Consider the following 22,644-nt stretch of genomic DNA (forward strand, 5'->3'; position numbering starts at 1 on the left):
TTCCAAGCATAATTCGTTACTTCGTTACACCCATCCAGTGCCGGGAACCGACCACCTTTCCTTACTGCTCGCTGGTATGATCCATTCTGGAGTCAAGTATTGGAGTCTGGTGTCCATTCCACGCTAATTAGATTACCAGAATTGAAGCAATGCAGGGGAAATTCGTGCGGTATGCCCTTCGCTTTCTTCCGTGGAACGACCCCTCCAATTTGCCACCATACGGGGAACGTTGCCAACTTCTCGGATTAGAAACCATCGAACGACGACGCTCAATCACGCAAGCTGCATTTGTTGCAAAAATGCTGAAGGGAGAAATTGATGCCCCGACTATTCTCGCGGACATCAGCATCTCCGTTCCAGGATTTTCTACGACGGACGTCGGAATTTACTTTATCTTGGAGCACGAAGAGTAGGATCTGGGCTGTATGATCCTATTAGGTATATGTAAATTTCCAAGGCTTTTCCTTCGAAATACGGAGGATGCTTTGGCTTTTGATTGGTCTACCTGCCTAAAGCATGTTCATAAGATCAGTATACTGCCTATGATCGCATATCAGGCCCATCTTTGCTGGATTACCCATCCATATGGGACAAATATGCGATTGTGGGCAGTATAGCTATGACTATAAGTAATTTATAACATGGTAATTTGATAATGACATCCGGATGAACTGATGTCCATGTGAGGATCTCGGTTCAAAAGCCTGTGTCAATGCCATTTTTTTTAAACTGCATAAACAGTGAGAGCCCATGTTGGCAGACTACCCGAAAAGTTAGTACGTTTTCTTGAATATTTTGCCAGCTGACCTCACACACAGGCTTGCGGATACAACTAATAAATCTAGCTGAGGACGCTTCCTAGCTTCTAATTGGTCACAAATATTCTTGAACTTGACTCGGTTGTTGGTATCTGCTCCCACCGCATAGTTGGCCAATGTGTGACGTGTTTGAAGTCGTCTAAAGACTACCGTTCCCACACTTCTAGACCAACAATTGAAAAGGGCGTAACAGCCTAAATTTATTCCTTATGATTCTTCGTTAACATATAAAGCTTTATATGTGGATGAAGAATCAGAAGGATTAAATCTTGGCTGTTACGCCCTTTTCAAATGTTGCTCTAGACTTCTCGTAGTTAGACATGTTTCACACATTTTGTTGTCTATTTTTATCGTCACCGAAGGGGCCAATGCTCTCGCGTCACGACACGAAAAGTGAAAAACTAGCGCATTTTGTCTCTAAAGGAGAGCAGTCAACAGTGGTACAGCTGGATAGCGATGGTCAAAATGTTGACTGCTCTCCTCTTGTTTCGTTTCGTGACGGAGTGTCGTGTGGTTAGTCAGTCGGGTCGGACTAGCATCAGAATCGTTTGATTGAATCCCCGCTGAGTCACATCATAATGCGATGCGTTGAACACCTTGGTGTTCTTCCCATTCGCCGCACGTCATCACGATCAAAACAAGACAATTAATCTTTGTCTTAACGAGTTGCACGCACTGATAAGTTGTCGCAACCGTAAAAGTGATCATCATTTGCAGGGCAATCTGCTACCCGCACTGGAGATAACCTGCTTCGGCTTTACCAAAAGGCGTTTTTGCTTTCGCAAAACATCCTCTCGCGTCCAGATGAGTGCAGTTGCCGCAGGTGACAGAAACGTGCCGGTCTTGACAACAGGTCCCGTTTGATATGCGATTGTTTTGTTTTCATTTCCTCGTGCCGTATGAGTATTTGCTTAATGTTATTATGGTTATAAATTAATCCTACTGAAATTTTGGGCAATCATTTTTTTACTTCGCGAATTGATGTGGGCTTTGATATAGATAAGACCATACTAAACAAAGCTAATTAGTGTGGTAACCAAGCTCGCACGAGATTCGGAAAATTTGCACTTGCTTTAATTACGGTGTTTATTTGATTTGAGTCAATTGAAACAACTGGTTCGGTTCGTTTTTTGATAATTTGAACATTAGGTGTAGGAGCAAACACAAACCATGACGTTGGAAACGATAAGCCTAGGCGTGAGCTCACGTTTGTGCGAAATAATTGCACCTGAGAGAGCATTTGCTTGCAAGGCTTATTGTTTCAAGGTTTCGATTTAAATGGGTAAATATTGTCCAACGGAAATCTTTGAAATTTTCTAGCGCGATCGGAAAACATGTTTATTTACATGAGAACACCCCCATAAATAATATGTTTGTTTGCGATTCGCCATTCGATTAGCTGGCGGTTGCCCAACGGTAATTTTACTAAATGGGATTGTTGAACAAGTGATAAAATTCTACATGCCAAATACAATTAAATGATCAAGCACATAATCGACTTCTGATGTTTGAGCGGCTGCTCAGTGTAGTAGATAAGATCAGGTCTATAAAGTGTCGGAAACAATATTCACTTTACTTCATTGTGTTATTTGCATTCAGTTATTTTCCAATTAGAATATACTCTTTTGTAGTATATTTCGTTTAAACGTATAGCGAGCGACCTTAGATATTTTGATTTCACTCAGCAAGAAACTTTTCGGGATGATCGTGCACTGAAGAAAAAAAGTACCCAGTGTTGAGTTTTTTAAACTTACTTTTGAGTTATTTTTTCTCTTCTCTTTCAACTTCTAGACCAACATTTGAAAAGGGCGTAACAGCCAAAATTTATTCCTTCTGATTCTTTGTCCACATATATAACTTTATATGAAGACGAAGAATAATTTTTGGCTGTTACGCCCTTTTCAAATGTTGGCCTAGACTTCATCCACTCTTTCTTCTGTTGTCAAAAACAAAAGAGCGAAGCAATCCACACGGAACCGCTAAACAACTTACTTTACGGTTCCTTTCACTCAAAACCGCCCTTGCGTGGAAGAAGCCAAAAATAAGTAAAATGCGAAAAAATCCGGTGAGTACTTTGCCTTTACTCCCGTGTTGAATTTTCACCCACTATGAAGTTCCACCAACTCAAATTTATGTTATTTTCACTCACCCGGGACTACGGTGAAAACAACTCAAATTTGGCTTCTTCCACGGAACAGCACACGTTGGGTCGATGCAGCTCTCTTTGTTTATAATAACATTCAAAAGAGAGAGTGAGAAAACTACCTACTATTGAGTTAAAAATTCGAACTTCGTACTTAAAGTTGAGTTCTTTAAACTTTTTTTTTAGGTTCTTTATTTTTTCTGTGCAACGACGCCAGTTCAATACACTGGCGTAAATAAAATATCGAAATTCATAAGTTACCCCTTATGAAACACTAAAAGTTCATTTCATAACCGTTTTATAAGACTCCTATGAAATTCATAATCATCCGTATTAATTACATACCTATGCCTTATGAATCCCAATATTATTCCTTATGAATAAAAATCATAAGGCAATCTTATGGAGCAATATGTTCATGTGTTCATCCACCGGAAAATATTATCGCCATTGTTTTTGTTTTGCATTCCGGTCGACCAAGTTATTTTTCCAAATTTTTAATTTCTGCACGTTTTTGGGCAACCGTCCGTTATCAGATACAGGTAAGAAGTTGATCAAAGATACTTAGTTAAAATTCAAAAGAGTTTCGCGCTAATTGTTTTGTTTCATGGTCATAAGATTAAAATCTCCGATGTTCATGTTCCGTCCTGGTGCTGTGCATCCGCTATTACGTATTTCTCGTATTTCGTGAGCTTTTTAAATGCTTAAAAACACTACTTTTTAATCACTTGTTATGTTTCAATACTTACAGATTTGATCCAGATACCGACGGATCTGTCAGTATAAAATGTAATTTTACCGAAAATACATCTGCGACATCAGTTTGGATCTTCCGGCTCACAATGCTTGCTGCTTGGTTTTTCCATTTCAATGGTAATTTCTGGAAGTCACCTAATTATGATAGATGCTGGAGCTGACCCGAAAACTTATGCTGGAAGTGGGAACTCCGGCAGACGGTAGCGATTGATTCGCCACAACAGACATCCGACAGGTAAGTGCGCTTCACGCATAATAAAACAATATTTTCTGATAAGTATTGCTTTTTAGCTGCGAACATCCCTTTTTCTGGTCAAACTGATCGACAAAACACAGCCTAAAACAGCCAGTTCTGGGGCATTAATCGCTTCACATTGCCACCAAATTGGCTAACGTACGGTGAAATACGGAAATCAGAAAACAGCGGAAGCAGTCCTAGCAAAGAGAGGACTGTTCGTGATGGCAAGTTCAACGTGTATTCGATAGACAAGGGACTGGCATCGGTTGTGGAAAGCAGTTCATAGTGGATTTGTACATCCCGAGGTGCTGCAGAGTGCAGGAGCCGGACGACATTATTAGCGGAGTATCAAGCAGTTTGCGGATTGGGCCCATCATTTTCTATGTAAGTTTTACGAAAGAATCACTAATAGGACTTTACTTATTCAACGTTAACTTTTCGAACATAATGTTATAGTTTATTATGAAATCTAAAAACTGAAGTAATTGCAGATAAAATTGTGACCTCAAATAAATCATAAAGAAATTCTAAATCCAACAATTTAATTTCAGCAATTGCATCAATTTTCCCTCAACCGGCAATGGGTCAACCGAAGCCAATAAGGATGCCGATAGTATTGGCAACGGTACGAATAAAACAGGCAATTCGAAATTGTTCCAAGCTCGATCAGCTATAAAGCCGGTGGAGGTGGAGGAGCGTTTTCGGACGGTGGATTCACGCGACAATAAAGTTCACAACCGATCGGATCACGAATATCTGGATGGCAAGCTGGATGGTCAAAACAACGAGGGAACGTGCGAAAATGTGCATCTGGATAAGGAACGGCATATGGGAGAGGGCAAGCTCAAGTGACGTCGTACGCAGCCGGGAAAAGCTAGCAACAGATGAGCCACGAAAAGGTGATCACACAATACTCGGATCAGAAGGCTCCATTGGCGTTCTCAAAGGATTCCTTGAGGCATTCCCAAAGGATTAATTTACGCATTCCCGAATGATTCGCTTAAGAATTCTCAAGGGAATTTATAAGCGAATCCTTTATAGATTTTGATTCCAAAGTAAATCCTTTAGGGATTCCAACTGTGATTCTTTCGGTAATGGGAAAATAATCCTTAAGGGATTCGAAAAGGAATCCTTCGAATATTTCCAGAGAATTCTGATTCCGATGAAAATCCTTGAGTGATTCCGACAGGGATACCGACGGGAATTCTTTAGGGATTTTAGGGAGTTCTTTCTTTAGGAATTCTTTTAGGGATTCTGAAGGGGAACCTTTCAGGATTTCGACGGGAATACTTTAGGCACCTTTAGGGATTCAGACGGGAATACTTTAGGGAATCCGACAGAAACCTCCTAAGGCATTCCGACGGGAATCTTGAATCGATTTTGACGGGATCCTTCAGGAATCCTTCAGATATTCCAATGGGAATGCTTTAATGATTCTAACGGGAATCCTTTAGGGAATTCGATGGGTATACTTTAGGGATTACGGCAGAAATCTTTCAGGTATTCCGACGGAAATCTTTAAAGCATTTTGACGATATTTTTTCGATAATCCGACGGGAATTCTTCAGGGATTCCAACAAGAATTCTTTAGGGATTCCGACGGGAATGCATTGGGAATTCCTACGGAAATCTTTTAGGAATTACGGCGGGAATTATTAAGGAATTCCGATGAAAATCCTTAGAGGATTTTGACGGAAATCTTTTCAAAATTCTGACGGGAATTCTTAAGGGACTCCGACGGGAATACTTCATTTCAGGAATGGGAAAATAATCCTTATAAGACCTTCAGAGATTCCGAAATTCAAAATTAGGTATCCCAACAGATTTCAAAATAATTTTGCTCGAAATCTCAAGAGGTGGAATCTCAGAAGGATTCTGTTCGGATGTTTAGACAAACAGCTGTAATAATAAAATTGCTTGAATAATAAATTGAATAATAAAATTGCTCAACATCAAAACCGTGCGAGCTGCGACTTTTTAAAGTTCGTCGTGCTGACTTCGATATCGGTACCGATGTGATGGCCTTTATTGGAGTCATCCGACACTAGATTAGAGATTTCATCAGCTGTCTTTGTCTTCTAAAATAGGAGCCAATGTAATAGTAAAATATAACATGTGGCAAATAGTCACATATAGTTTTCGGATAAAGAGTAAGAATTTATTAGGCAACATTCCGAAGAAAAAAATCCACAAACGACAGAGATTAGCTTATGATTGTATAAATATGTAAAAATATTCTTAAAGTTATCAAAAGTAAAATTCAATCTCAACTCTTTAATCTTATCAAAATATAAATAAAGTTCTGAAACCTTATTCTACACTGCCAAAAGTATCTATATAAGATATATGTGTCGCCGTTATAGATTTTTGCAATAGCTCCACCCTAATAACCACACATAAATTAAATAATTGCTAATTCGAGACCACACATAAAGTTTATTTGGATATATGTTTTATTAGTAGTTCGCGTGGAGAATGGTTATGTGTGCGCTGATATACATCATAAGCTAAATCTATGGATTTTTGCCAATAAATATGTGTGGATTTTTGGTAGTGTATTCTCATAAAAACTTTGTTTTATTTTCATTGAGATAAATTTATATTCATATATATTCATATTATGAAATTTCATTAAACAAACTTATGAAATTTCATAAGGTTGATTAATGAAACTAGTAAGGTAAACATAAGATAAACATATATGTCTATTATGGATTTGGTTCATCCAAAGTTCATGCTGGTTCATAAGGCTGCCTTATGATTTTCAAACTGATTCCTTGTGGCTAATTTTCATAAGGCAAACTAATAAACTTCGGAAGGTATTTTACGTGAGTGTACGGGTAGCCAATTTTTAGTGTATTGCCTGAACTCAAAATTGAGTGAAATAAATCTTCAGTTGCGTAAATAAATTTTCCGTTGGGTACTTTTTCCCGGCCCCATTTAAAATGCACGGGGACCAAAATCCCGTGGTGTAAAGTAGCCTTAAAGGCGAACTACTTCGACCCCATTTACTCAATTTTGGCTTCCCGTACGCATGTTCGAGGGTGGGTGAATTGAACTCACTATTGAGTAGTTTATTTCTGCCGTGTGTGAGAGCGAAATGACAACCAGTTTGCTGAGTATCTCTGAGTATAAGCAATTTTATGAGACAGATTCCATCAGTTGATCGAAATTTTGAGTGAACGGCTCAGTCTGTTTTGGTAAATTTGCATGCAAACCATCATAATATCGTCATCATCATCATCATTTCATTTCATTTTCGCAAATGTTCCTTGTAAAAAGTAAATATTAGTGTCAGGTCTCCTGTCATATGAGCTTTCTATAAAATGGCTTATTGTTGCGACAAACGGTCGAGACTAGAAATCTAGGTCGGGTCACAACAAAGACGCAGCTGGTAGAATTACGATTTTTATCTGTAGGTCTTACTAGTGCTTCCCGGAAGAAGTGATATAGGGAAAGCAATCAAGTAAATATAAGCGTAAAATGGAGACAAATAAAGGAAATATGCTAGCATCCCCGACGGAAGGGCAGTGGAGTAGGACGGCCCTAGCCGCTAAAAATGTTTCACACAGGTTACTGCAACTCAAATAGAACCAGTTTTAGTCACAATGAAGTTGCTGCAACCATTTTCGTACGACTTGTTCTTGTTCTCTGATACTATATTAGAAAATATATTCTAGCAAAATTATATTTAAAGATGGGTTTTCAATTTGAATCTCTTTATTGGACACGGTGTGTTTGTCCGAAGAGGCTTATTTTCAAAAAATCGGTATCTCTAAAACACTCACTACACGAAAGTATAGGTTTTCCTCTTTCACGTATGTGCATTTTTAAAATGTTCTATCGAGGGTCATTTTTCCATATTTACATTTTTCAGGGGGTTAAATCGGCTATCATTTGAGATTTCTATGGAGTTTGCACCAAAAATAGTGAAAAAAATAAAAATTGTTCTAAATCCCCCGATAGAACATTTTAGTTTACCCACTATATGAAAGAGGAGAGCATATACTTTCACGTGGTGGGTGTTTCAGAGATACTGATTTTTGAAAAATAATATTTCCCCATAGACACACCGTGTGGAATTTACATTGGTTTAGAGATGTTCAATGGACTTGAACTGGGTTGGGATTGGATTAATATTACATTGGGATGAGATTTCCATTGAATCTGGATTTGAATTGAGATTTGGGACTGGATTTTCATTGCACTTGGATTGGATTTGCAATAGATTCTGATTAAATTTGGATTGGACGAAGATTCGATTTAAAAGAGTATTTGGATTGGCAAGATTTGTGTTGGATTGATTTGGACTGGATTTGCAATAGATTCAGATTAAATATAAATTGGATTTAAATTAAAGTTGAATGAGTATTTCAGTGCATTTAGCTAGATTTGGATTGGATTTGATTTAGACTAAATGTTAATTGGATTTGAATTGGATTTGATTCGGACTGGATTTTGATTAAGTTTGGATTGGGTTTGGATTGGACTCGGATAAAATTGGATTTGAAATGGATTGGATTCAGATTAAATTCGGTTTGGATTATGATTAGATCTGAATGAGTATTTATTTAGATTTGGCTAGGTTTTGATTGAAATTGATTCGAACTGGATTTGCATTACATTTGGATTGGATTTGAAATGGATTTGGATTCGGATTAAATTGGCCTTGAATTGGATTGGATTCAGATTAAATTTGGATTGGATAAAGATTATTTTTAAATGAGTGATTTAATTTGGCTACATTTGATTTGAATTGAATTTGGATTGAATTGGTTTGAAATTTCCATTGGATCTAGATTTGAATTGGTATTTAAATTGGATTTGCATTGGATTATGATTAGATTCAGCTTAAATTTGGATTGAATGAAGATCAGATTTAAATGAGTAATTGAAGTGGCTAGATTTGTGTTGGATTGGATTTGGACTGTATTTGGATTGAATTTGAATTGGATTTGTCATGAATGTGGATTGGATTTGGATTGGATTTGCAATTTAATTAAATTTAATTTTAAATTAAATTTAGATTGAATTTGAATGAAATTTGAAAAAGTATTGTGAAGTTTGTTTTGTTAATATACAAGCGGGAGTCTCCAGTAACACCATTTACCTTTGATGGTGCAGCACATGTGACTGACATCCACGTGCAACGACTGCTTCGATTATTGTTTATTCGATTGTTGGTATCAGGCCTACTTCGATGGTTTCAAAGAAATTTAATATTTACTTACATAGTAAACGGCAGGTGCTATTTCACTGCCACACAAGTATTTCAGTGGATTTGGTTAGATTTGGATCGGATTTGAATTGTACTTGAATTTGGATTGGATTTGATTTGGACTAAATTTGGATTGGATTTGAATTGGATTTGGATTGGATTCGGATTAAATTTGGATTGCATTAAGAGACTTGAATGAGTTATTATTTGGATTTGGCTATGTTTGCATTGAATTTGAATCAGACTGGATTTGTATTAAATTTGGATCGGATTTGGATAGGATTCGTATTACATCGGATTTGAATTGAATTTGTGTTCAGATTGAAATAAAGATTATATTTGAAAGAGTAATTGATTTTAGATTGGATTTGAACTCGAATTGGATTTCTAATGGTTTAAGATTTAATTTGCATTGGATTTGCAAAAAAAAAAAAAATGATTAAAATTGGATTGGATTTTGGAGTATTTCATTGGCTATGGCTAGATTTGGATTGGATTTTAATTGCACTTGGATTTGATGTGGATTTTATTTGGACTATTTTTCTAATTTGATTTGAATTGGATTTGGATTGAATTAGGATGAGGTTTCGATTGGACTTGGATTTAAATAGGGATTTGGTTTGGATTGACGTTGGATTGGATTTGATTAAGATTCAGATTAAATTTGGATTGGATAAATAATAAATTTAGATTTGATAAGATTAGATTTGAATGAGATATTGGATTTGGCTAGATTGGGATTGGATTGGATTTAGATATGATTGAGCATTTTATTAAATTCGGCTTGCATTTGGATAACGTGTAATTTGGATTGGATTTGAATTGGTTTTCGACTTGATTTGGACTGAGTGTTTGATATGAGTAGGATTTGTATTGCATTAGGATTGGGTTGGACTAAAACTGAATTTGGTAATCTGAAGCTTTTTCGGCCTCATTGTGTTATGTTTCAAATAGTTTTTGCATAAACTTTTTTTGAATTATACGTTCACTACATTCCTGTAGAGTAGAGGTGAAGAAGAATGTAGTAGATAAGATCAGATCTATAAAGTGTCGAAAACAATATTCACTTTACTTCATTGTGTTACTTGCATTCAGCGGAAGTGCTTAACGAACACGAAGCTGCGAGGCGGCCATGCCCCAGTGGGGGATGTAATGCCAATGATGAAGATGAAGAAGAATATGTCCGTTATGCCAAATGATCCTCAGCTTTTTCGCTTTTCTGAATTATGCCAAATGGCCTTTATGACAAATAACCTTATGTCAAATGGCGTTATATCAAATTATTTTATGTCCCTTTTAGGAAATGCAAAAGTGTAAAAGCGTAGGACTCTTCATAGCCTGCTTCTTAAGCGAGCCGAATTGCATGGCTGCCATGCGACGGCTCCGTGCAAAATTAATGTTCAAGTCCCAGTGATCTTTTGGGAAATGGAAATGGGAAGTGGCAATCCTTTGGAAACTCTTTCGGATATTCCCACAAACATTTCTCGGGAAATTATTCCTGAAAAAAGAACTTCCCGGCGCAGCTCTTGGAGGAATACCAAAACGAAATTCCGGGGAATTCTTGAGGAAATTTTCGGGGAAACTTATAAAGAGATTTCTGTAGGAATTCCGAGGAAATTCTTGATTTGGGAGAAAAAGTGGGAATTGCTGTGAATTCCTGAAAAAAAATCGGGAAATTCCTAAGAGCTTTTGGATGATTTTTTGTATAAATTTCAGTGGAAGTACCCGCAGAAAATTTGAGAATTCCAGCAGCATCTTCAGGAAGAATTCCCTAAATAATTTCCAGAGGAATTTCAAAGCGATTTTTTGAAGGTAATTCCAAAAGAGATTTAACGACATTTTTGAAAGAATATCTGAAGAAATAGCCAGGTAAATTTGCAGACGAATATCTCGAATTTACGGCAGAGTTCTTGGAAGAGTTTTGAAAGCGAGTAGGAGATGGCTATCGAGGGCTTCCACGTTGGTTTATGAAGAAATTCAAAGACCTTGAGGAAGACCTGGAAAGACCTTGAAGTAGTTAATGAAGAGATCTGAGTGGAATTTCCGAAGTGACTCCGGAGAGAATATCAGGAGGAGTTTACATGGGAATTTCTGAATGGTTTTCTGGTGGAAGTTATGGGAAAGGAGGTGTGGAAATTTCCAAGGGAATTTCTGAAGAAATCTCCGAGGAAATAAGGTAATTTCTTGAGTATATTTGAAAGAATTAACGGAGAAATACTTGGCAATAATATAAGATGGATGTTCTGAGGAATTTTTGAAAGAATCTACGGATACATTTCTGGAGTCCTAGTCGAATTTTTGGAGGTCCCAGTCAACACAAGATCGTATATGATGTCACATAAAATGCTAAAGTGGAGGACATATACGATTTTGTGTAGACTGGGGCTTCTGGAGGACATTCCGGATAAATTTCTTGAGGAACTTCCAGAGCAATTTCTGAAGGAGCTTCCAGAGGAATTGTTGGAGGAGCTTCCGGAGGAATTCTTGGAAGAACTTCCGGAGAATTCCTGGATAAACTTCCGGAGGAATTTCCGGAGGAATTTCTGGAGGAACTTCCGGAGGAATACCTGAAGGAACTTCTGAAGGAACTTCCGAAGGAATTTCTGGATGAACTTCCGGAGGAATTCCTGGAGGAACTTCCGGAGAAATTCCTGGAATAACTTCCGGATGAATTTCTTAAGGAACTTCCAGAGGAATGAAACTTGTAGAGGAATTTCTGGAGCAACTTCCGGAAGAATTCCTGGTCAAACTTCTGGGAAATTTCTGGAGAAACTTTTTCGGGAATTCCAGTAAAACGTCTTAGAGGAATCTTAGAAGGAATTCTCTAGTGGAATATAGATATGAATTTTCGAAGGAACTCCTGGCAATAAACCATAACTATTATATCGAATAAATAAGTAACTGAAAAAATAACAAAATAATAAAATAGAAATTACTATTCAACGAAATAAATTTATCCTCATCCTAGTAACGCTTGTAAGCTGAGTTAAACAAATAAAAATATTGTCGCAAATTCGATTTTAAGAAACACTATCCCCATGATGGAATTAATATACACCTCGTTTAAAATGTATGGCATACCTCGTAAGCACAGTCTATGATTGATAAAATGAAACCTCCAATCTCTGTCTATTCGACTTTTTTTCTGTCGACCTTTTGTCTCTTCGATCTTCCGTCCTTTCGACCTTTTGACCCAATTATTTTTTCAACCTTCTGTCATTTATTCGACCCTCTTTTCCTTTCCTTCCCCACACCTACACGGTTAGAAAAAACTACCTAATTTTAGGTACTTTTTTTTCTTGCATCTCCCTCCCTCTTCCCTTTGTTGTCATAAAATGAAGAGCAAAACCACTCAACAAGGGCATAAAAGTGTGGGAACCCAACGTTAAATAATCTCATGTTTAAAAAAGTTGAGTGAAATTTTCCTAACTTTTGGTTAGTTTCTATTTAAAATTAAGTATATTTTACTTAATATTAGGTGAAGTTTACTTAATTTCATAAAAAAATTACTTAATTTTGGGTTTCCACACTGAACTTCCGATTTGAGTGAAAAGTACCTAATAATAGGTAATTTTTCTAACCGTGTACCACGAATATAGTCACGCAGCCAAAAGTTATGAACAGGGTTTGCAGAAATCGCTCTCAATCGATAACGAACAACGATAAAAGAGAGGCAAAAACCTCATCGAATCATAACAAGCCATGAAACAAAACTATCGCACTTGTATACAAGTTCGAAAAAAAACTGATTTCTGATAGGCGGCCCCCACCGAGGGGGTTTGATAAAACGCTTTGTTCTCGCTCATTTTATGTTGGGGACCATATTTTTTTCGCACAGCTGTGTAAAACAAGTTGAAATGCATCATCAGAACCGGTGTCCCCCGCAAGTGGGGCTTATTAAAAGAAAATTATCATGAGTTGCAGCCCCCCCTTCCCCCGAGTCAGTTCATTATCGTAACAACTACCGAAAAACAACTCTCACGGTATGCTACCTATCGAGAGTCTATGCAGACATGATAAGTGAGAGATTTTCTCATTCTTCTGTGGATTCAAACCCTGGTTATGAAGATTTCCGTCGTCACTTGCTCACATAATTGATTGTTCGATATCATAGACGGAGTGATTAAAAACATAATGGCGGAGTGGTTAAAAACACAAATAGTAGGAACTTTGGTAACATAAATGCTGAGAAATGAGAAATGAATAGTGAGAAGTAAGGAATGATAAGTTAGAAGTGAGAATCGAGACTTTTCACTTCTTACAAATCATTTCTCACTTAAGTGAATTCTTACTGTCAAAAGTGGGAAGAGCGAAGTAAGAAGGGAGATGCCGTTCTTTTCAATCTTCATTTCCAACTTTTTTTTTCTCACTTTTACAGTGAGAAATAATGATTGCGAAGTGAGAAGTTAGACGTCAAACGTCCTTTACGGCCGAATGACTTGTTGAGCCTAATGACGTGATCGGCTAAAAACCTGTTCCGCCAAATGACCTGTTCGGCCAAATTACCTATTCGGTATAATGATCGATTCATCCTAATGGCCTGTTCGGCTAAATGTTCAGCCCAATAATCTATTCAGCCAAATGGTATTTTTGGCCAAACAACTTTCGGTCTATTGGCCTTCGGCCAAATGGCATTCGGCCGAATGGTTTATAAAACGCGAGGTGGGTTACAACAACGTGGTGGTCTTTCGTTACTGCTATTGCAAGTGGTTAGATTTTCACGAAATACGTTCCGCTACTTGGCTTCGCCGACGATTTGATATTATGGCACTTAGCTTTGCGAAAATTGAGGAAACCTAAATCAGCCTGAAGAGAGCAAATCGTACGTATTTTGGACTCCGATCGAATAGAATTCACCGCAATACCAAGCTGACTATCGCAAAAAGCGCTCTTCAGGCGTTCACACGGCGAAAATCGGACGACTGCGGTGAATTGGACAACAACCCGATGAAAGTGGTTCTCGACAGCGATCCGACGACGGGCACAAGAAGGCGAGGCGCGCAGCGAAGAAAGTGGATCGATCGGTTGGAAAACGATTTGCGGACCTGCCGAAGACTGTGTGGTGTTGGCTACGTGCAGCCGTGGACCGAGCTGAACGGAGACGTCTGGCATACAGCGGAAGCCGCTTCTCCCTTAGCCTGAGCAAATAATAATAAGGAAGTATGTTTTCCCTGTTCCGACCTTGAGTATCTTGTACGTTTGAGAAATGTTTCTTCTATAACTTTTGAGCAATTTCTGTTCGCTCAACCTGAAAAAAAAGTTGTTATAACGCAGAAATAAGCCTTGTAATAACGTATAAATTAGTGACAAAGTGTTGAGAAATCGCGCTTATGTTGGTCGGATTGACGGAAAACTCTCTAAAGTGTACCAAAATACTCCCGTCACTCTACTTCTTCCATTGCCTTCTTACGTAAGTCATCCTTCTTCAGAGAGATTGCTATCTCCGCGCATGTATCGGAAATAAAGTGAAGTACGTATGTACTTCCCATTCTTTACAACGCACAAAAAATATTAAATCGACTTCCCCTGTTAACATTTGATAACATTGTAGTTTTGTTTGCCCTTCAACAATTTGATCACTTTCGCACATAGCTCGCCACCCACTAGGCACGAACGTCATTGCTTCCCGTCCGATGATTTATTTCCCAACCCCCCCCCCCCCCCTGTTTGAGCAAAAACGTGATACCATTAACGGCCGGCGGCATCCAACACACCGCACATCAACACCGGTCACGAGAGTGCGTTCACTCACCTTATCTCGATGCGAGGGATCCGCAGATCCATGCTGGCGGCGGCGATGCTTCGTAGTTTATTACGCGCTGAATCAACAACTGGCCGCGGCGCGATCGGCGATCTATCAGAGCTTAACGGATGACACCCACGCGCGATCCTTAACGACCGATCGAGCACATTCAACTGAACCGAACACACCGGCGGCGGTGAATTTCGGTCCTTGTATGTGGCTACTGGCGGATTTTTCTGCTCGGCTGGGTACTAATTCGGAAGTAATGACGAACGATTGTTTTGCTCGCACGTAGATACCGTAGATTGCTAAATTTCGGTCAACGCATGTTCGAGCTCTCTCTCTCTCTCGCAGCCGGTCGGAATCGTGGATAGGCACCTCAGCGCAAACAATTTACAATGACTCTATTTGTTTTCCATTCGTGAGATAAAAATTGTCGGCAGATTCTACCGAACGGTACCATGCGGTAACCTCCAAGTCTAAGTAAAAGCGCGCGGTACATATCGGCGGCGGTGCTATGAATACATGCGCGACAGACTTTTTGGATCACTGTCAAGTTCAAAGATGAGAAAAGAGTAGCATTTTGCGATAGTTTTCCCAAATGCGATTCAAATGCTGAACCGAGTGTTTTCTGAACAGAAAACAAATCAGGTTGAAGCGGAAAAAATAACCAGATGTAGAAAATCCGAGTCGAAAACCGTTTTGTGAATGAAACGGCTCAGGTGGAGAAAATGGTTTGGAAAACGATCGGTATTGGTAGAAAGTGTTGGTGCATAAGGCTGTAGAACTTTGACGCGTCGATTGGAATTCGTTCATTACACATTCGTACACATTATTGAATCTTTGTTGATCAGCTTGTGCAGTTAGAGTACCTTTTGAGGAGATATAATTCATAATCTGTTATTCATTTAATCTAACGGTATGCTGTCCAAGAAAACTTGGAACTAATGGTCAACAAAATAATCATTGGATATGTTGGTGTGCGCGGCATCGTGTTTGTTTTGATTAGAAACATATGATCACACAACCGGACTGACAGTACGTTGATCACAACCTAAGATCACGACTAATCATATCATGAAGGTAGGTACGCGCACTGATTTTTGCGGATAGCGAAATTTACTTTTGGGTGGGACACCTTTCGCATAAAAAAATTAGAAGCATCATACGATTTTCTTTTGGAATTCGACATAAGAAAACGTGTTGATATTCATAAGTTTATCTTATGAAATGCATTTCATACGACAAACTTATAAAATGTTTAGAGTTTATTATACTTAAAACAAAATGTAATCCGGACTCGAATCATGGACATCATGGCTAAGAGGAGCACACCCATCGATGCTTCATCTCGTTGGATAGCCGACCCGCATAAATGAAAACCATTTCCTGTGACATATGATTGACTAGAAATAAACCATATTGTGACCATTTATGTTGTTGTTGATGAATGATCAAACAGCACATTATCTTTAAGATTGTACCGTATATGATTATAAAATAACCATGCAGAATGTAACATCGATTTCATGTATGCTGCTTCAATTATTCTGTATAATCCACTTTAGATTTTTCTCATCTAGCAAACCTCAAAAAACTTTAAATGAAGGACTGTAGATGTGGTAACGGTACGACAAGTTTCCATAGTAACGTTTAGTTTATTTAAAAACAATATTCTGAAGGGTACAGAACGTTATTATGCAAACATATTACATTGTTACTACATCTGCAACCATCCAGCTAATATTTGTATATGTTTTATAGACCGAAAAAACCTAATGCAGATTTTAGAAACTAATTTGAAGAAAAAAAAAACAAATTCTAATAGCAGTATATTCTTTCGTGCCTCCGATAAAATTATGTAAGTATCGTAACCGATTGCTTCTCAATAGTAATTCGACATGCACTTATATACTAAGGATACGGTTTACACGATTTACACAAAAAATACATTCTATAACACCATGCACCAGAATATAAGTAGAATTTTAGGTGGATTTTAAAAGCATTAGAATAAAAAGAGACATGCCTTTTTATACATTTGTGTATTTCTCCAAACATAAATCCAATATATAAATAAAGAGTTATTATAATCCGTACAATTGTTGTTTGCAAATATAACACTTTAATCGAACTAATCTGTATGCATTTTATATTGTAGTTTACAAAGATAAACGACATTATTTGATTGTATTTTAATGAACTTAGTGAGAGAATCGTTCAACTTTACGAGATACAATTCATCTAATATTTCAGCTTCATAGACATGTTCGTTTACCTGGTTAGTCTGTATCGCATGGAAAATAAAGTATGTGTCAGAGTTGTCAGTTAAAATCGAATTTATCTGGCCAAATAGGAGTTCTGATTCTTCTACTATAGCAGCGGTTCTCAACCTTTTTCATAAGAGGTACCCCTTCGAACTTTTGCATTAATTGAGGTACCCCCTATTTTTTGCTTTTGGAAGAAGGCTTCCGAGCTTCTTCAAAGGAGCTTTCCGAGCCTCTTGAAATACGCATCCAATCCTCTTGATAGAAGTCATCCGAGACTTTTGAAAGGAGGCTTCCGAGCCTCTCGAAACGAGGCTTTTAAGCTAATTGAAAGGAGACTTCCGAGTCCCTTGAAAGGAGGTTTCTGAGCCTCTTAAAAGGAACATTCCGAGCCTCTTAAGCTTTTTGCAAGTAGGCTTTCGACCTCTTAAAAGGAGGCTCCCAAGCCACTTGAAAGAAGGCGGCCAGGTTACTTAAAACGAGGCTTCCGGTCCTCTTAGAAAAGGCTTCCGGTTCTCTAAGTAGAAGACTTCCGAGCCTCTTGAAAGGAGGCTTCCGAGCCTCTTGAAAGGAGGCTTCCGGGCCTCTTGAAAGGAGGCTTCCGAGCCTCTTGAAAGGAGGCTTCCGAGCCTCTTGAAAGGAGGCTTCCGAGCCTCTTGAAAGGAGGCTTCGGAGCCTGTTGGAAGGGGGCTTCGGAGCCTCTTGAAGGGGGGCCTCCGAGCCTCTTGAAAGGAGGCTTTGAGGCCTCTTGAAAGGAGGCCTGAGCCTCTTGAAAGGAGGCTTCTGAGGCCTCTTGAAAGGAGGCTTCTGAGCCTCTTGAAAGGAGGCCTGAGCCTCTTGAAAGGAGGCTTCTGAGCCTCTTGAAAGGAGGCCTGGAGCCTCTTGAAAGGAGGCTTCTGAGCCTCTTGAAAGGAGGCTTCTGAGCCTCTTGAAAGGAGGCTTCTGAGCCTCTTGAAAGGAGGCTTCTGAGCCTCTTGAAAGGAGGCTTCTGAGCCTCTTGAAAGGAGGCTTCTGAGCCTCTTGAAAGGAGGCTTATGAGCCTCTTGAAAGGAGGCTTCTAAGCCTCATGAAAGGAGGCTTCTGAGCCTCTTGAAAGGTGGCTTCTGAGCCTCTTGAAAGGTGGCTTCTGAGCCTCTTGAAAGGAGGCTTCTGAGCCTCCTGAAAGCATGCTTCCGAGCCTCTTGAAAGGAGGCTTCTGAGCCTCTTGAAAGGAGGCTTCTGAGCCTCTTGAGAGGAGGCTTTCCGAGCCTCGTGAAAGGAGGCTGAGCCTCGTGAAAGGAGGCCTGAGCCTCTTGAAAGGAGGCTTCTGAGCCTCTTGAAAGGAGGCTGGAGCCTCTTGAAAGGAGGCCTGAGCCTCTTGAAAGGAGGCTTCCTGAGCCTCTTGAAAGGAGGCTTCCTGAGCCTCTTGAAAGGAGGCTTCTGAGGCCTCTTGAAAGGAGGCTCTGAGCCTCTTGAAAGGAGGCCTGAGCCTCTTGAAAGGAGGCTTCTGAGCCTCTTGAAAGGAGGCTTCTGAGCCTCTTGAAAGGAGGCCTGAGCCTCTTGAAAGGAGGCTTCGAGCCTCTTGAAAGGAGGCTTCCGGCCTCTTGAAAGGAGACTTCTGGGCCTCTTGAAAGGAGGCCTGAGCCTCGTGAAAGGAGGCTCTGAGCCTCTTGAAAGGAGGCTTCTGAGCCTCTTGAAAGGAGGCTTCTGAGCCTCTTGAGAGGAGGCTCTGAGCCTCTTGAAAGGAGGCTTCCGTGCCTCTTGAAAGGAGGCTTCTGAGCCTCTTGAAAGGAGGCTTCTGAGCCTCTTGAAAGGAGGCTTCTGGAGCCTCTTGAAAGGAGGCTTCCGAGCCTCTTGAAAGGAGGCTGAGCCTCTTGAAAGGAGGCTTCTGAGCCTCTTGAAAGGAGGCTTCTGAGCCTCTTGAAAGGAGGCTCTGAGCCTCTTGAAAGGAGGCTTCTGAGCCTCTTGAAAGGAGGCCTGAGCCTCTTGAAAGGAGGCCTGGAGCCTCTTGAAAGGAGGCTCTGAGCCTCTTGAAAGGAGGCTTGAGCCTCTTGAAAGGAGGCTTCCTGAGCCTCTTGAAAGGAGGCTTCCTGAGCCTCTTGAAAGGAGGCTTCTGAGCCTCTTGAAAGGAGGCCTGAGCCTCTTGAAAGGAGGCTTCTGAGCCTCTTGAAAGGAGGCTTCTGAGCCTCTTGAAAGGAGGCTTCCTGAGCCTCTTGAAAGGAGGCTTCTGAGCCTCTTGAAAGGAGGCTTCTGAGCCTCTTGAAAGGAGGCCTGAGCCTCTTGAAAGGAGGCTTCTGGGCCTCTTGAAAGGAGGCTTCCGGGCCTCTTGAAAGGAGGCTTCCGGGCCTCTTGAAAGGAGGCTTCCGGGCCTCTTGAAAGGAGGCGTCCGGGCCAGCTGAAAGTAGGCTTCGGGTCCTCTTGAAAGGAGGCTTCCGGGCCTCTTGAAAGGAGGCTTCCGGGCCTCTTGAAAGGAGGCTTCCGGGCCTCTTGAAAGGAGGCTTCCGGGCCTCTTGAAAGGAGGCTTCCGGGCCTCTTGAAAGGAGGCTTCCGGGCCTCTTGAAAGGAGGCTTCCTGGCCTCTTGAAAGGAGGCTTCCGGGCCTCTTGAAAGGAGGCTTCCGGGCCTCTTGAAAGGAGGCTTCCGGGCCTCTTGAAAGGAGGCCTGCGGGCCTCTTGAAAGGAGGCTTCCGGGCCACCTGAAAAGAGGCTTCCGGGCCTCTTGAAAGGAGGCTTGGGCCTCTTGAAAGGAGGCTTCCGGGCCTCTTGAAAGGAGGCTTCCAGGCCTCTTGAAAGGAGGCTTCCGGGCCTCTTGAAAGGAGGCTTCCGGGCCTCTTGAAAGGAGGCTTCCGGGCCTCTTGAAAGGAGGCTTCCGGGCCTCTTGAAAGGAGGCTTCCGGGCCTCTTGAAAGGAGGCTTGCGCCTCTTGAAAGGAGGCTTCCGGGCCTCTTGAAAGGAGGCTTCCGGGCCTCTTGAAAGGAGGCTTCCGGGCCTCTTGAAAGGAGGCTTCCGGGCCTCTTGAAAGGAGGCTTCCGGGCCTCTTGATAGGAGGCTTCCGGGCCTCTTGAAAGGAGGCTTCCGGGCCTCTTGAAAGGAGGCTTCCGGGCCTCTTGAAAGGACGCTTCCGGGCCTCTTGAAAGGAGGCTTCCGGGCCTCTTGAAATCATCAATGTAAACAAAATCGTATATTAGTTCGCAGCCTTTGTCGACAAACTACTAATTCTATTTCATTTTTATATATAGTTGCAAGCTGCACTCGAGCAGCAAGGAGAAACGGTTGGAACTTCTGGTTACGCGTACGTTGCAATTGAAGACAAAACCGTTGACTCATTGCAAATGAAATCACAAGATCCGTTATCCAATACACCGCAGGAAAAGGAAACCAAGCGAGACTTGGTTACCATATCGCAAACATCTTCCGCAGAATTAAGTGCTGCCCCATCGTTTGAGCAACTGAATTCTGAAAATGTGGTAGTTGAGGAAATTACGATTTTCGACTCCAAAGCTTTCGTTCAACATTCCACAGAAGTATCAGAAGAGCAATACGATCATCCGAAAATCATCGTTCAACCCAAATCAGACGCCGTCAGCGGAAGTAATATGCCTGTTACACAGGAACAGGGAAACGCTGGAAAGACACAACAAGCTTTTGGATTTCCGTTGTTTGGATCATCATCCGAACAGAGAACCACTAATCAAAAAGGGCAGGCAGTATTGCCAAAATCGAACGCTCAAGGCACCGTAGGACCTACGCATCCATCACTTCTGCAGGCAACTGAAGGCATCGACTCTCAAGATTTACTGGGCGACAGTGGATAGATGTCTCGGTTCCATAATTTCTACATCTTTTGAAATGCTATCTAATTTTCCTTCAATTTTTTCGTGGGGTCAACTCAATGTTTTAATAAATCTCGCTTGACTTTTTAAAAGGACCTAAGTTACATTTTTTCCATAAATTAATTTGAATATATTGCAATCAAAAGCTTTCGTATTTATCTATTGATTGCAATATTCAAATTAATTCATGAAAAAAATGTGACACTAATGACACTATTCTTGTTGGGTTACTATTTATTTTGTAACAAATGAGATGTAAATGATTCGACATTGCTTTTGTACATTAATGACTTTTCATTTTCTACTTTGGTTTCGTATAGGCCAAGTTCATCGGAGACGACGGAATTGCAATGACTGTACATGAAATTGAAGAATTAAACGGGAGGTCCACGTCTGACAGCATGTTTGTTGGGCTATTGGCTACCCATTTGGTAGGAGCGGATAAATTTAAAAGACATGAGTGTCACTGGTCAACCCTGTCATCGCTATGCAAAACTGAAAAAAACCAGATGGATCTCCGCTGTATCCAGCAGCCAGGGAAATTGGACCCTCACATATTGGATTTCATTTTCAGTAAGTTTAACTGTTTGAGAGCAGAATTTCATGTTGCTCAAAATATTTGTTCCTTTCCAGACAAGGTTGCTGAACGAGTTGCCTTAACGGTTGGTCCCACGAAAGTCAAGCTGATCAGGAAACAATCAGAAATGGTTGTTATCAAGAGGTCGCCAACCTAAAGAAGGCGGCGATTGCTGTATTAAATATGGGCGGAGTAGAGATCGCAAACGTAGTTTGAGATCTATAGAGAAGAAAAAAGTTAACCGAATTTGCAAAAACATTTTTATTGACAGTGATTGGTTTTCGAACCATCAGCACTAACAATAAGTGCTTGCGATGTTGTTCGTGATGTTCAGTTTTTAAAGGTGCGTTACTAGACAGAGCTCTGCTGAATTTGAAAAAAAGAAAAGAAAAACATTGTACTCTCTAATTAATTTTACGTAATGTTAAGTGGCTTATACATTTACACTTGTTGGGTGATATACCATGGCGTTTAATCACTTCAACGAACCATACACTTATTATAACACAAGATATCCATTTCAAAATGAAACCTTATAATCCGAATATTGAAGAACAATATACTGTTCAGTTTTTGCATTCCGAAATGGATTATAAAAACTCTATTTGTCTTTTGGTCCATCAATAATTTTGTACTGAAAATCTGATGTTTTTATATGGTAATTATACTTAACCGCCCATTACCCATATAGTCGTTTTGCATAATACTGTACAGGTTGTCTGCGAAACAACTTGAGTTGTGTTTCATGTATAATTTTCACCTACAGCTAGTAGAATTATTCGAGTATAGTGCAATATGGTCGATAATGATAAAGTTAATCTTTCATATATAGTAATCGATTATGCGGGGAGGAAGGGCCTTTCGTTTTTTCAAGTCTTGCGGCTGGAAGCCATTTGACCGAAGGTCACTAGGCCACAAGTCGTTTGGCCTGATAGATAAATCCCGAGCAGGAGAAATTGGCTCAATAATACCTAATTCTGTCATTGATACCATACTCTGTTATGAACTAGCCCTGCATAAGAGGTAAAATACCAAAGGAATAATACCAAATGCACAATACTTAAGCCATAACAAA

General features: G+C 40.1%; 1 protein-coding gene, 1 long non-coding RNA gene and 1 pseudogene across 2 annotated transcripts; 2 read left to right on the forward strand and 1 right to left on the reverse strand.

Annotated features, from left to right (window-relative positions):
* Positions 1-15,110, reverse strand: part of LOC134205721 (sodium-independent sulfate anion transporter-like) — a 58,189-nt pseudogene extending 43,079 nt beyond the window's left edge.
* LOC134210411 (uncharacterized) lies at positions 3,245-5,851 on the forward strand. The gene is made up of 4 exons (XR_009978822.1): positions 3,245-3,503; positions 3,713-3,952; positions 4,009-4,339; positions 4,507-5,851. It is a non-coding gene; the product is annotated as an uncharacterized LOC134210411 (long non-coding RNA).
* Positions 15,111-15,294: 184 nt separating the features above from the next.
* On the forward strand, positions 15,295-22,116 carry LOC134205722 (uncharacterized). Its single transcript, XM_062681263.1, has 3 exons — positions 15,295-15,999; positions 21,313-21,565; positions 21,626-22,116. Exons 1-3 carry the CDS (start codon positions 15,994-15,996, stop codon positions 21,724-21,726), a joined length of 360 nt encoding a protein of 119 aa, XP_062537247.1. The 5' UTR covers positions 15,295-15,993; the 3' UTR covers positions 21,727-22,116.
* The last annotated feature ends 528 nt before the right edge of the window (positions 22,117-22,644 follow it).

The sequence above is a fragment of the Armigeres subalbatus genome, chromosome 1, assembly GCF_024139115.2.
Source record: "Armigeres subalbatus isolate Guangzhou_Male chromosome 1, GZ_Asu_2, whole genome shotgun sequence".
Lineage (NCBI taxonomy): Eukaryota > Metazoa > Arthropoda > Insecta > Diptera > Culicidae > Armigeres > Armigeres subalbatus.

Bases quoted from the DNA above. Each gene is read 5' to 3' on its own strand.
- LOC134205722 (XM_062681263.1), top strand. The intron at 21,566-21,625 runs GTAAGTTTAACT...GTTCCTTTCCAG, and splicing joins CATATTGGATTTCATTTTCA to ACAAGGTTGCTGAACGAGTT.